A 14,321-nucleotide genomic window follows, 5' to 3' on the forward strand; every position below is an offset into this window, starting at 1 on the left:
TCTAGTGTGTATTGGCGTGTGTGTGTGTGTGTGTGTGTGTGTGTGTGTGTGTGTCTCTCTCTCACAGATATTGACTGTGTGCATACACCAAATGTCTAATACTCCTCCTTTACATGCCTGGTGCTGCTTGACCAAACTACCACAAGAGTACCATGGGATTCTTGAAGAAAGCCCCAGTCTACTCATAAAGGATACCTGGACTCTACACAATATGCCTCGTTTTGGTGAATAAGTTATGTACCTTTGGTAACGCCACCATGAAGTGGTTTCTTTCAACACCTCCTAATCCCCCTGCTGCTATGCATGGACTAAGAAATAGCCCACAGAAGGTTTATGGGCTCAAACAATAGTCTCTCTCTTCCTTGTAAGAGGGATGGGGTTGAGGCACAGAGAGGGTGAAATTGCTACTGGCAATGTCTTGTGGGAGCAGAAAGTTCCAAGGAATGCGCTGTGGGTTTGTTCTCCAAATGTTCCAGGGTCTAGTCTGCTTTTTTACAAAAAAGCGAGAGGCATCAAACAGCATGTCTATTAAGGATGCCTGCACATCCCCAGAGAAGCCTGTGGAACTCATCCAGGCATGGCACCCGAGAGAGGCACTTGTGCCTATCGCTTGACCTACAATGACAAAACAATAGTGGGGCAAAGACTTAAGCAGTTGACTGCCTCCAAGCCAGGGTGTATGACAATTTTCGCAGCATCGCAACCGTCTTAAATAGTCCGTTTAAGGATCGCCCAAAAGTTGTCCAGAATAACCGGTAAAAGGTGTGCCACTGTACCCCAAAGTGCATGAGAGTAGTGGCCAAGACTGCATCGGTGTTTATGGATTTCAGGGCAAGGGTTCTAGATGAAAACATCAGTTTTCCTTCCACTCCGCTTGATTGTGAATCTAAAAGAATAGGGACATTTGGAAAAGGATTGGAATTTACTTTGCTTGTGGATGCTTATAGCACCAATCACTCTGAACATGGTTTTGATCATGTTCCCTAAAGGTGATCTGTGATGGCCTAATTAAATAGTGATAGGGGCTCCATAAGGGCCTGACCTGGTTGAAGTACCTCAGTTAACACATTAGTCTTCAACTCTATAGTGGGTAGCTGCAAGTCTAGAACTTCTGCTGCCCTTTGCATAACACGTGTGAAGGAGGAACATTGTTCTGTGACCACTGGCATCTTAGAGTTCCTCATACCAGTTTTTCTCATCGTACTGGCGAAACCAGTCGTCCCCTTCCTCATAATTATTATGGTCCGAGTCAGTGCCTAAAAGATTGTGTAAAGTTTGAGCCCTACCACGTTAAGGGCAAAGTATCGGAATCCAAAGGATTGCTTTTTGACTGCATACCAATAAGAGCTGGGTCTGACCTCTGTTGAGGTGGATTGTGCTTAGAGATGTATAGCACAGTGGGCTGAACATCCACCTCCTGAATGTCATTAGATTCATCGATCTGCAACTAGATGACTGCATGTTGTGCATTTGATTCATAGAATTGGTGTTTAATTAGACAAGTATCTGGTTTGGAATTTCAGTTTCTCTAGGCCCTCCCTAGTTGTATATATTTAACAGGGGCCTTATTAACGATAGTAATTCATTTTGTTCCTTCTTTCCTTTTTTACACATTTCTTCACACACTTTCCCAAGCCCTTCCCCCACCACTTGCAAGTGTGAGGTATTGTCTAGAATACTTGCGGGATGAGTGAAGTGCAGTGAGTTTGATGAGTGAACGTTTGAAATACATGTAGTTGGTCTTCCCTGTTTTGCCTACACAACCCCTTGTCACACCCAATTGTACATATTCACATTTTCTTTCTAAGTTCTATTTCTTTATTAGTGCAATCTTAAACCTCAATTGTGAATGTCTTTTGTTGACATATATAAATAAGAAAACAACTCCAAACAAAAAATTGTGAGTAGAAAAGAAAATAAATTTATACAAAAAAATCCCTGTTGTGATACATCTGACTGAAAGAGTGATCATTCTACATTGAGAATTATTAACTCAGCCTCTTGAGTCTATGATAAAATTGTTAGAGCAGTACTGGGAACTGAAGTTGGCACCAAAGTTGGTGGTGTACTAGATATTGGTTCCAGGGGCACAGACTGTACACAGGGCGGACCAACCCACAGAAGGCTAACTGGTGGCCTCTGTGGATCCTTGGAGGCCAAAGACTTGTCAGCAGGAGCCGGTAAAGTACTGAAAATGAGAAATCATGGCCTCTCTGAATGCCTCTACTTGCTGTGATCTTGCTGCCGGACTAGGGAGTTCGGGATCAGACTGTGGATCTTCTTCGATGAAGATTGGGAGCAAGACCAGAAGGCATGCTGACAATCTCACGCCCTCTCTCGCAACTGAGAGTGGTGGGAAGGGGTGAATTCCCACTTAAACTTCTTATGCTTCTTCTTGAACTCACTAAGACTTTGACTATGATGATCTGCTACGGGAACCACTTAAAGAGCAGGAACAAGACCTTCCTTTCAACTTTTACCAGTCACGTCATGCAGTCTTCTTGTGTTTGACGACAAACGGTTTGGCCTCACCGTCGTGTAAGGCCTTTGGGTTAATCTAGGCACATTTGCCACAGCCGGGAGTCATGTTGAATTGAATTGAAATGGTATTTATATAGCGCAAGGCTACCGGAAGGCATCCCAGCGCTTGTAGAAACTAGGGCAGATGATCAACGGGATTTAAGGAAATAGCCACGTCTTGAGAGATCTGCGGAAGTAAAGATGACTGGGTTCGGCCCGAAGATGAAGTGGAAGAGAGTTCCACAGTTTTGCGGTGTTTAGAGAGAATAGTCGGCCTCCACTTCTGGCTTTTTTAATTCTAGGAAGATGCCAGGATTAGTGATTTAGAACGGAGGGTTATATTAGGCTCATACCGCTGTACAATGTTCTTAAGAATGGACGGGCCTAAGTTATGGAAGGATTTATGGGCAATGCATAGTGAGTTAAAATTAATGCGCTCCTGGACAGGAAGCCAATGTAGAGCCCTAAGAGCTGGTCTGGATGTTCAGACCCCACAAATCATAAGCATACTTTGTGAGGATCAGTCACAGAAATCTGCCACACTCCCTAGGTAGTTTGAACTCTGTAGTCTTAGGGGTGACATTTTTACCCACACACTTAAAAATCTCTATAACGTTTGTGGTCAGAAAAAGCAAGGAGAAGCTCTGGATCCACATTTGAAAGCGTGCAAGAAACAAACTGAATTCTGCTCACATGGGTAGTGCTTATAGCCTGCTCTGTTCATCACTTCCGGAGTGGAACAACGCCAGCATGGAGCTACACGATGATTCCTATCAAGAGATTCCAGATCCAGTCTGGTGCCTGGGAAATATGCTGTTACAATTATCCAACATAAGTCAGCATGCAGGGGTGGTGCATATATGCGGCTTTGCTCCATCGCTTCTGAGGCAGAACACCACCAATGTAGAGACGCACCGCACCACCTAGTGGGACACAGGAGCACTGCTGTGAAAGTTTACAGATCCAGACTGGTACCTGGGGAACATTCTAAAATCAGAGGAATCAGCAGTCAGAGGTATCACTCGGAAAAGGTCATACTTTAATGTTTATTCCAAAAGCTTTACTGGATTTTCACCACAGTCAGGAAGTGATCAACAGTTATTTTTAACTAAAGCCTCACAGTGGTATTGCTGATTAGACCATCGCAATCCAAGTGTGCTGATCCACCTGAAATTTTACCTGATTGAAAGGAAACCTGTAAAAGGCCTTGGCAACTTTTTTCTCAGTTATACTGGACTTACGATGGGAGGGACTAGACTTTCAAAGAAATACCCAACAGGTGACTTTAGCATTCTAAAATACACTGGGTTCCCATTAAGGACTTATTAATGTTTTTGCTTGAATCAAAGTAGAATTTGTGATTTTGGCAGACCCGTGCCCATCTCTGAAACCTGTAGGACACCCTTGCCAAACTGTAGCCCATGGGAAACATTTGCCAGACAATATGCAGTATTTGAATGGAAAGACCTATGACAAGTGTTGCTTTATTTCCAAGTGTTACCAACAAGAGCACTTATTTCCAGTAGACAAACCTCTAAACGTTGTCCTAACAAGTTAGAAAGCATGAATAATACGAAAAAGTGAGTTATTCAGATGCTTTTACATGCGGTTTGACATTTTTGGAATATTTAATGCACTTAGTTGATCAGCATATTATGTGGAAATACTGAGCACAGATTACTACAACCTGGTAAACTATTCCATGGGAGAGTTCTAGTCTCGTTTTTTTAGTACCGAAGAGACTTTTAGGTTGGGTTCACTTCAGCTTAGCTGAAATTCGTGCCAGTGAAGTGCAGAGTTTTGTACCGATATGCCCGCTTATCTCACACCACCAAGCACAATTTGACACAATCTAATTTGAAAATTTTCCAGCGAATAGTGTTGTGGGGTAAGGGAACAAATAGGTGATGCTTTTTCTTAAGTGTAAATGTGCAGTTTCTCTCTACCTGTTAGTTTCATGTCGAATTGAGGAGTAATTGAATTGATATGTATTGACATATTTTCCTATCAGCGGACCTGAGGTGGATTTGATGGTTATTCACAGGGAAGGGAAGAGCCTAGGGTGCAGGAGGACATGCATGATAGCGAGCACCTGCTTTCAAACTTAAATCGTAGTATCATTGTATTTTAAGTATGTTTTCCACCTTATTTTGCTAAGTATCTGCAAGGACGGAAAGCCCCTGAATCACCACGAAGGTAAGAATTTAGTTCTCAAGCACAAGCATTCTCCTCTGACAGCTCTCCAATCGCAGGATAGCAGACATGACTTAAGATAGGTGGCTTCCAGGGCCCTGTGCTGGAGATGACATTGTACTCGCTCAAATTGTCTGTTTAACCACATGGCTGCTGGCCATTTCCCCCCCCCTGTGCTGGAAAATGCCATTTTAGTGGCAACATGACGAGCTCAGCTCGTCATCAGCACACGACACCCGTGGGTGATGACGAGCTGAGCTCGTCATCAGCATCGAAAGGGTTAACCAATATAAAATGGTGGAATCGTTGATACAACACCTCCAGATGGATATGCTAAGCATCCCCCCCTAGGAAAACAAGCTCACAAGTAACTGAAAATAAAACATGTATTTTAATGATCTGATTCTGAAATGTAACAAGAAGTTTCAAAGCATTAACATAAGAATTCACTTTTTGTTCTCTAATAAAAACAGTTTTGACAAAACATGCAATGGGATTGAAAATAGTTTTCAAGCAGGAGGGTCGCCCACGCATTTGTAGTTTCAAATTATTTTGAAAAATATAACAAATTAAACCAAACAAATTCATGAGTAGATATAAACTGGAAAGTGATTAAGCCAATTATGAATTTTGGTCACAAATATATATATTTTTGAAAATGGTTTACAAAACCATTGAACACTACATTCAGATGGGAGGACATATCCACAGCGTCTCCTCTTTTTTTAGATAAGCCACTCATGTCAACTATCTAACTGTGCTAAGGAGACCTTTAGCACGCTATGCTCCCTTGCCTTCACTGGCCATAGGCCTTTATTTACAAATTCCGGCTTCTTTTGCTGCATAATGCAAGTGGTGTGCAAGCTCAATGTTAGTTGGGCAGTTGACATTTTGCATGAAAACTGATTAAGACCGATATTTGGTTGAGGAATTGGAAAGCAAAACAATGTCATATCCTAACATCAACAACTTCCAACTAGGCTCATATAAGGAGATTGACATCATTACCCGTTAATGAGAAATACTGTTGCTGCCAGACAGTTGGTGTTTAGCAGTATCTGAGCACATGGGATAATACCATGCAGAGCATAACGATCTTACTGTATAGGTGTTCAGGATGCAGGTGATACTAGACCGGGTCTAAGGGCACCTACAAACGCCACAGTTGCGTTATTCCCATTCCACTTCAACCTAAATATCCACCTAGAACAGTTGCAAGTCATCTCCTACAATGGAGTAGTAAATGTCAGTGCTTTGCACAGGCATATCCAGTGTTCTGTGCCACTGTTCACATGGGGCTAGTCAGAGATACAGTCTCTTTCCAAGACAGGCGTCAATCTCATTTAAACCTAGAGAACAGTCTCCTCTTGATCTGAACTGTGACAGTCTTTTAGGATGGCGGAGTGTCTGGATAGTTCACCTTTACTTTTGCCTAACCATCTTGGACAGTATTTGGAATTTTCATGAATCTGTATGCGTCAGTCCTTCACTCGGCATAGTGCCACCAAGTGTCAGAGGGCCTGGTGTTCCTAAGCATCTGCCTGGAGGATGGATTAGTACAGTAAAGCCAAATGAGACACACTTCAAGGTGCAAGAGATGAATGTTCTCCTAGTGCTCTAGGATACATGTTCACTGTATAGCAAGTGAAGTTAAGAAATTAAATAAAACATAGATCATGGTGATGTGAAAGTTCCCGGACAACACAGTTGAAAGACTTTAATCTCCTTGAATTGGAGTCTTTAAAACCATTAGTTAACATGGAGGAATCCCAGGCTTCACAGCGCATTCATGTGGGATATGCAGCAAGTAATTCACCCTCTATGGTCCAGAACTTGCACACATTAACCAACAGAGGCTAGGATAACATCGACTGCAGTTTCATCTTTACTTCGGACTGTCACTTGCATGGTCACTCCATCCGAGAGAGCAAGCCTTGACCTCACCAGCACGTCAGAACCACCACGATACACACCTGTGAGGGGACAGAGGGGAGACACAAACAGCTTGTTTGAGATCACAGATTATATTTTGGCAGGAACTGCAGTAATACCACTTTTACTGCATAATCTTCCATATTAGCTCATTAAAACTCCTTAACATAAATGCACAATTTTAAAAGGGCTACTTAGTTAAAAGGAACCATCTGCTATGCATGCTTTAAGAATAGCTGTATACTACAACCAGCGAGGACATGCTTCAGCCTTCTTTCACCACAACTACCAGGCGAAAAGGTGCTCGCTTGCCACAGATCCTCACATTGGAGGTGGCAAAAGGTTCATATCACCCTTAAATATTCTTGTCTAATCCCTTCTCTCTACGATGCTGTGTGCATGTTGCCTACATCTTTAGCCTAGCAATGCCTTGTGTGCTGCTCTCACAAGTCTTCCTACTAAAGAGGATGGCTGCAACTAGAAAGCCTCCTATTACCATATTTGTGGTTGGGCATTACAATGGCACTGAGACTGCTGACAGAGTGAAATCCCCAACAGATCCAGTCCATTGCGAGACATTCAATTAAGATATCATCCATGAATTAAGCAAACAAACCCTTCTAATTGACAACGTATTTTCGTATTTCTTAATAGCAAATTATTTTTCCATGTCATGCACCACTAGGAAGTTTGCAGTGCTGTGCCTGCCAATAAGTTTCATATTAAATAAGCATTGTCAAAACCAAATGGTCTGGCTTTGGTTCTCACTTTTGGCTTTGTCAATGCTCAGTTGATTTAGCCATGGTTTTCATAAAACATTGAGCGAGTCGGAGGCCCCCCCCGCCACCTCCCCCCCCCCCCAAAAAAAAAACCAAGCATGGTCAACATTAATGGTACTAGTGCTGCCTGTAGGACTATTTTTATTTTGCAATGCTTGCCTTGTCATAGTTTTTTCAAAACTTTAAAACATTTTTGGGTTGCAGAAGCTGCTGGGCCTTTATAAAATAATAATAATAATTGGCTATAAAGCAAAAATATTTTTTGATCTCAAAAAGCACACATGGCAGACGTAGTCATTGTGGCGTTGAAGCCGTGGCCCAAGCACCAGAGATAGACCAAGTGGGAATCACACGCAGACCTCTATCTGACATTCCACGCAACGTTTAAACCCTGTCGATTTCACAGGGGACAGGTCTCGAGCACACTGAGAGCTGTAGCTCAAAAACAGTCAATGACTGAGGAAGCCCTCCAGATGCACACTGTTGGCACAGAAAGAAAGGAAAAGATGTTAGCTCGCTGGGTGGTGCTTGTAAGGGCACTGCAATGTCACTTCTGACACAGATGATGTCAAAGCGGAGCCGGTCGGCGCTACCTACTGGTGTATAGAGGTACCCCTTATAGGAAAGTGTCCCTTTTTGTATAGTCACGCCTCACTTTTTGCTCCAAATGCTGATGGTTAGGACTATGAAAGGGCACTGGATTCTGCTGCTCTGACTCCAGTGCCTGTGCTCTCTCCCAAAACTGTTATGTTTGACTTGGTAATCCCAAATTGGTAAAGATTTTACCCTTGATATAAGTCCCTAGTATATGGTACCAGGGGTACCATGTAGCATAGGTGGTAAAGAGGTCCCCATGGCTGCAGAAAGGTTTTGTGCCACCCTGGGTGATCCAAACAAACTATTGACAGCAGGCTTGCCATTGCCGGCTGGAGGAGCAGTGCAAACTGCTGGAACTCGACTGTGCCCTCATCACCATGTGTGGCACAGTCAAATGCCCAACCTTTACTATATGTCAGACACCCCTAAGGTAGGCTTCCCCAGCCCAGGAAGCAGGGTGCAGCACATTAAAGGTGAGGACATATAAGTGCAAGACTATATAGTGGTGTCCCCATTGGAAACCTCTATAAGTGTTAGCAGTCGATAGGATAACATGGGCTGCCAACCGGGCACTCTAGATTGGCAGCTCCATTGTGGTACCACTAAAATAGGTCATGTTTGGTATTGAACAACATGCTTTCTCACCCCTGATGGATTATTGTGCCCTGGGTGATGTAACAGGCACCGAGGTGGCATGTTGGAGGCTGTCCACCTGGTTGCCCCAGCTTCTCTGTGCTCTGGCTGATCAGTCCGCTCTTTCCTGCGCCTGTTGCCACCAAGACAGGATTCTGACCTCAAACAAGGCAGTGTGAACACTCCCAGGATTTATAAAGGCTTGGGCAGGAAGGAGATCACATCTCCTCCTCCCAAGCAGGCCAGTGATGTGGCACATCAAGGCGGTGAGCTGAAAAGGCTGCACCGCCTCTCGTATGTATCGGGCTGACTCCTAGAGGAGGGAACAGTCCTACCTCTGCCCCAGGCACATATGCAACTGGGCAGGTGGGAAATTAGCTATGCAGGGAGGTGTACACCCCCAGAAGGCTAGCCACATCTCCAGGGTGAGAAGCCGTGTCTGTACATCACAATCTGATTTCTGCCATCTTTAGGAATGACACGAAAAGAGGGTTCTGGGTACAAAAGGTCCTTAGATATAGAGTGTGTGATTTTTATTAAGTATGTCTGTCCTTTGTATTGCCTTTTTTCCACCAGCAGCACACAACGCCGGCTTATCGTCACTAATAGTGGAGATATATCACAGTATCCATCACTTTATTTTACAGGTCACCACCAATTGTGATGGATGATGCATATGTTATGTTTTTAAGGTTATTATATACCTATTGAGGTATTGTATACAGTGCATGTTTATTTTGACACGTCCACCACATAGTATTATCTGCACGTATATACACTTTTTACTTTTCTTTGCATTACAATTTTGAGTGTAGAAGGGATCCTTCGGTCCTGATGAAGAAGACAGGGGAGGGCTTCAAAACATGTTATCGTAGGAGAAATAGTTCATTATAGCATCGTTTCTCCAACTCATTCCCCAATTTTAATAATACCAGCTCAACGGAATATTAAAGTTTTCTTTCCAAAGAGCCAGGTATTTTTAACATAAATTCACTCCTCCAGCGTAGCAGTAGGTTGCAGCACGCCGCGTACAGCAGCAGGGCAGGAAGACCCCTATGGTGAAGCATGACACCTAGGGCCCTTTTGGTGTGTGAGGGGTATTTAAACAACGCTGTATGCTTTCCACTACTGTAGGAGACACACTAAGTATGGGAGAACACGGTTATGTATCTACTCAAGGGTGAATCCCTTTTGTTTCTTATGGACTGGATTGATGCCCAGTAGTTTCAAGAAGGTGATCCTGATACTGTGAAGTCCAAGTGTCTCAATTTGTCATATAATGGAGCTGGGGTCCCCCCTCTATTTGCAAGGAATATGTGATAATAGTTACCTGCGGAAGAAGGGTCTAGGAATGGCCTGCCAATTAGGTTGGTGGTGTTTCACCATTGGAGAGCGTGTTGGAACCTTGTCATTACCAACACTAGATTCTCTCAATGACCTTCGGCTTGTGTCCCTAGTTTTGCCTATCAATCCTTTAAAGGGCACATATATGGCTCGGCATACAGTACAATGGCCATGCATGAGGCCAAAAGGTTTCATTACAGGTCTTGCAGTAATAGAGGTGGAAAACAGGGAGGGCTAGTAGCTATATGCCAAATCATGTTGAGGCTTGGTGGTGAAAAAGGAGAATGTAAGTGAAACTAGTCCTGAAAAGTTGGTTGCCTTTTTCTTGGAATGGTAAGAAAGCCTGGAGCTGGAGGCCTAGTAACAATTCTTCAAGTGTCAGGATGAATAAACAGTTTCTTTTGTTTTTCATTTCCCACGTCTACAAATCTCTAGAATTTATTCCTCCATCGAGGTCTCCGATCTGGGTATTTGAGAAAGTTTGGATTTTGATTTCGTTATCTTCAACGTTTAGCTATAAAAGGTTTAGTGAACGGGTTGACGGCTTTGAAGCAGAGGGTGGCGGGCCTTTTAGGTGCTGATGCTGCTTGAGGTTTTGACTGAGTGTGGCTTCGCTGCGGATGGTTTTGCTACGGGCAGTGGAGGTTGGTTAGGGTTGACATCCTTTGCCTTGCTCAGTGTCGAGCTTGCCTCAAGAGGAATATGCTTAAAGGTATTTGGTCTTCAGTGCTTCGACTTTGGGCTCGACGCCAAACTCCTGTGCTCTGTTTCACTGGCTGTTCGTTTGGGTGTTTAAGCCTGACCTGCAGGTGCCCCTGGGGCACAGGGTTTGTTCTTTGTCTTAGATCTGTGTACTTGTATTCATGCTTTGACATATCCAACCTCTCCCTAGACATCGGAAAATCTGCAGTAGGAGGCCTCTGCTTCTTCCTCCTGCTGCCTGTGCAAAGGTCCCGTGTGGTGTTCTTCGGCCCCATGAATGCCCTTGATATCTCGAATGTCTTTGATACCTCAGATAGAGTGTATTGGATAAACCTCCCCGCTGCATCTTGTAATGTGCCCAGCATCTATCTCTTTGATGTTTCAGGGTTTTGTTTTTGTTTTTTTACAGCAGAATGTTAGGTATTTGTATCAGGTTGTGCATTTCAGACCAGGCGTATTTTGTGTTGCACTGAGGACAAAAGTAAAACTCAAGTATAGTAGAATCGTAACCCTTCAGGTTAATCGAGAGGTTGCGAAAGTTGTTAGACTTTCAAAAACGTATTCAAAGCAAATAACTGCGGTTCTTCACTGGAGCTGCTAGGTCCAAAACCGACAGCAACTAAAATGTTTCAACGCGATACAAATGCTTTGATGCATTGTGGACAACAGGTGTTTCTTTGCAGAAAAAAAAAATAAAACTTGCAAACACCTGGGCCCAAAAACTAGATGGCAGGAGTATTCAGAGCAAGTGTATCTACAGCCCCACATGATATATATATATATATATATATCCCAATCAGGGAATTGTAAGCGCGCTACTCACCCATGAGGGTCTCAAGGCGCTGAGGGAGGGGGTCCGCAGATTTGTTTAGCCGAAGAGCCAGGTCTTGAGGGTCTTCAGAGAGGGGGCGCGTCTGATGTCTTCCGGTAGCTCGTTACAGGTCTTGGCTGCAATGTGAGAAGGATCTTCCGCCCGTTCTGTCTCTGTGGATGCACAGGGTTTCGGCCAGTGAGAGGTTGGAAGTTCGGAGGTTTCTTTAGGGTACGTGGAGGTTGATTCTGTCATTGAGGTATTTGGGTGCGTTGTTGTGTAGGCATTTGTAGGCATGATTGAGGATTTTGAAAGTGACTCTTCTCCACAGGGAGCCAGTGGAGACTTCGTAGGTGTTGACTGATGTGTTTGTGTCAGGGGATGCCGAGGACGAGTGGCGGCGTTGTTCTGTATTGTCTGGAGTTTGCGGAGTAGGGACTTGTTGACGCCGGCGTAGAGTGCGTTTCTTTAGTCCAGTCTCCTGGTGATGAGTGCGTGGGTGACGGTCTGCCTTGACTCAGGGGGAGGGAGGCTTGTGGAGGGTGTTGAAGCAGCTGGAGGTGATGGTGTTGACCTGTTGATTCATAGTGAGTGATGAGTCTAGTAAGATGCAGAGGTTTTTGGCGTGGTCTGAGGGGGGAGCTGGGCTTCCGAGGGCGGTCGGCCACCAGGTGCTGTCCCTTGCGGAAGGGGTGGTACAAAGGACGAGGACTTCTGTCGCTTCAGGCAGCTGTTGGTCATGCAGACTGCAATGTCTTGCATTCCTTTATGGAAGTTGAGTTTGGCAGTGGTGGGGTCTTTGGTGAGGGAGAGACTGAGATGGGTGTTGTCCTCAACATCGTATCCTACGCCAACGTGTTGTCGGACGATGGTTGCGTGGGGGACCTTGTAGATGTTGAAGAGGGTGGGGCTCAGGAATGAACCCTGTGGGACTTTTCAGGTGATTTTCGTGGGGTCGGAGAGGAAGGGTGGGAGTCTGATCCTTTGGCTTCTTCCGGTGAGGAATGATCGAATCCAGTCCAGGGCTGTTCCTTGTATGCCTGCGTTATGTCAAAGGCCGATGATAGGTCGTGTAGGATGAGGGCTGCGGAGTGGCCTTGGTCGAGGAGGGTGCGGATGTCATCTATTGTGGCGAGTAGGGCGATCTCTGTGCTGTGGTTGCTTCGGAATCCGGATTGGGATGGGTTGAGGACAGGGTTCTCTTCAATGAATCGTGTTTGTTTCCTGTTGACTGTTTTCTGTGCAAGTTTGGCTGCGAAGGGGAGAACAAGATGGGCCGATAGTTCTTGAGGTCCGTGGGGTCAGCTGTGGGCTTCTTGAGCAGGGGTCTGACTTCTGCACCCTTCCAGTTGTCTGGGAAGGTGCCTGTGTTGAAGGTGGTGTTGATGGTGCGTTGTAGTTCGGGTGCAATGGCGGCCACGGCTCTGTGGTAGATGTGAGGGGGGAGGGGTCGGTGGGGGCCCACCGAGTGGATTCTTTTCATGGTCGAGGCGGTGTCTTCGGCCGTGATCGGCGTACAGTAGGAGATGGTGGGCTGACTGGGGTGTGGGGCGCGTCGTGGATGGTCGATGAAGTTATCATAGAGGTTTTTGATCTTGAGGTGGAAATGGGTTCCAAGCTCGTCTCAGAGGTCTTGGGATGGGGTGATGTCTGTGGCTTCCCTGCGTGGGTTGGTGAATTCTTGAATGACACTGAAAAGTTCCTTGGAGTTGGCCAGGATTTTGTTGTGAATGAAGTTCCTCTTGGTGGCTCTAATCTGGTTGTGGTAGTCCGTCATGGGGTCCTTCAAGGTGGTGGGGTTTTCGGTTGTCTTGGTGTTTCTCCAGTTCTTCTCCAGGCGTCTGCAGGTGTGTCTGGGTTCTAGGAGAGTGGTGGTGAACCAGGCGGCTTTACTCAGACGTTGTCTGACGGTGTTGCGTAGCGGGCAAGCTCGTCTGCGCAGTCGGAGTTCCAGGTGTGGAGTTCTCTGGCTGCGTCGTTTGCGTTGGGTACCCAGGTGTGGTTGTCTCGGGTGAGGGTGGAGTAAAGTTGCTCGTCGGTAACTATGCTCCAGTTCCTTCGTGGTGGCCGTGTGGCTGGTTTGGGTGCCTTGGGTTTGTTGATGGCGAAGTGTACGCAGTGGTGGTCGGTCCATGGCGGCTGTGTTGTGTGGCTGAATTGGACGCTGTTTCCTGCAGCGAAGATGGGGTGGAGGATGAGTCCTGCTCTGTGGGTCAGTGTGTTGACTAGTTCTTTAAGTCAGATGCTGGCGAGGTTGTCACGAAGGATAGTGGAGTTGGGGGTCGCTGGGGTTGTCTAGGTGGAAGTTCAGGTCTCCAAGGAGTATGTAGTTTGTTGAGGCGATGACGTGGGGTGCAATGAAGTTGTGATGGTGGTGCTGAAGTGTGTTAGGGGGCCAGGGGGTCTGTAGACGAGGGTTCCTCGGAGTGCAGCTTTGAGGTTGGTCTGGATCTTGAAGTGCAGGTGTTCGGCAGAGGGGAAGGTTTCGCTGAAGGTGGTGAGGTGGAGGGTGCTCATGTGGGCGATGGCAAGCCCCCCTCGTGGGTGGTTGGGCTGGTCTTTCCTCTGGATCTTGTATCAGTCTGGGATGGTGGTGCTGATGTCGGGACCAGAGGATGCGTTGGTCTAGGTCTCTGTGAAGAAGGCGATGTCGGATGAGGTAGAGTCAAGTAGGCTCCAGATTTTCCCGGCGTGTTTGTGTACGGAGCATACGTTGAGGAGGATGCATTTTAGGGTGTCGGAGGTGTTGGAGGCCAGGGTGGCGGGGAGGGTCTGGCGTCAGCGGAGGCAGGGTAACTGTCCTTGATTTT

General features: G+C 45.8%; 1 protein-coding gene across 2 annotated transcripts in view; it reads right to left on the reverse strand.

The window, feature by feature from the left end:
* Positions 1-5,085: 5,085 nt before the first annotated feature.
* Positions 5,086-14,321, reverse strand: part of COPG2 (coat protein complex I subunit gamma 2) — a 384,275-nt gene continuing 375,039 nt past the window's right edge. For both annotated transcript variants that reach the window (XM_086918917.1, XM_086918916.1), the window contains one exon: positions 5,086-6,686. In XM_086918917.1, the coding sequence (XP_086775043.1) occupies positions 6,556-6,686 (131 nt within the window). In that variant the 3' untranslated portion in view covers positions 5,086-6,555. The remainder of the gene's footprint in view (positions 6,687-14,321) is intronic.

This window comes from Lissotriton vulgaris, chromosome 1_1 (genome assembly GCF_964263255.1).
Source record: "Lissotriton vulgaris chromosome 1_1, aLisVul1.2, whole genome shotgun sequence".
Classification (NCBI taxonomy): domain Eukaryota; kingdom Metazoa; phylum Chordata; class Amphibia; order Caudata; family Salamandridae; genus Lissotriton; species Lissotriton vulgaris.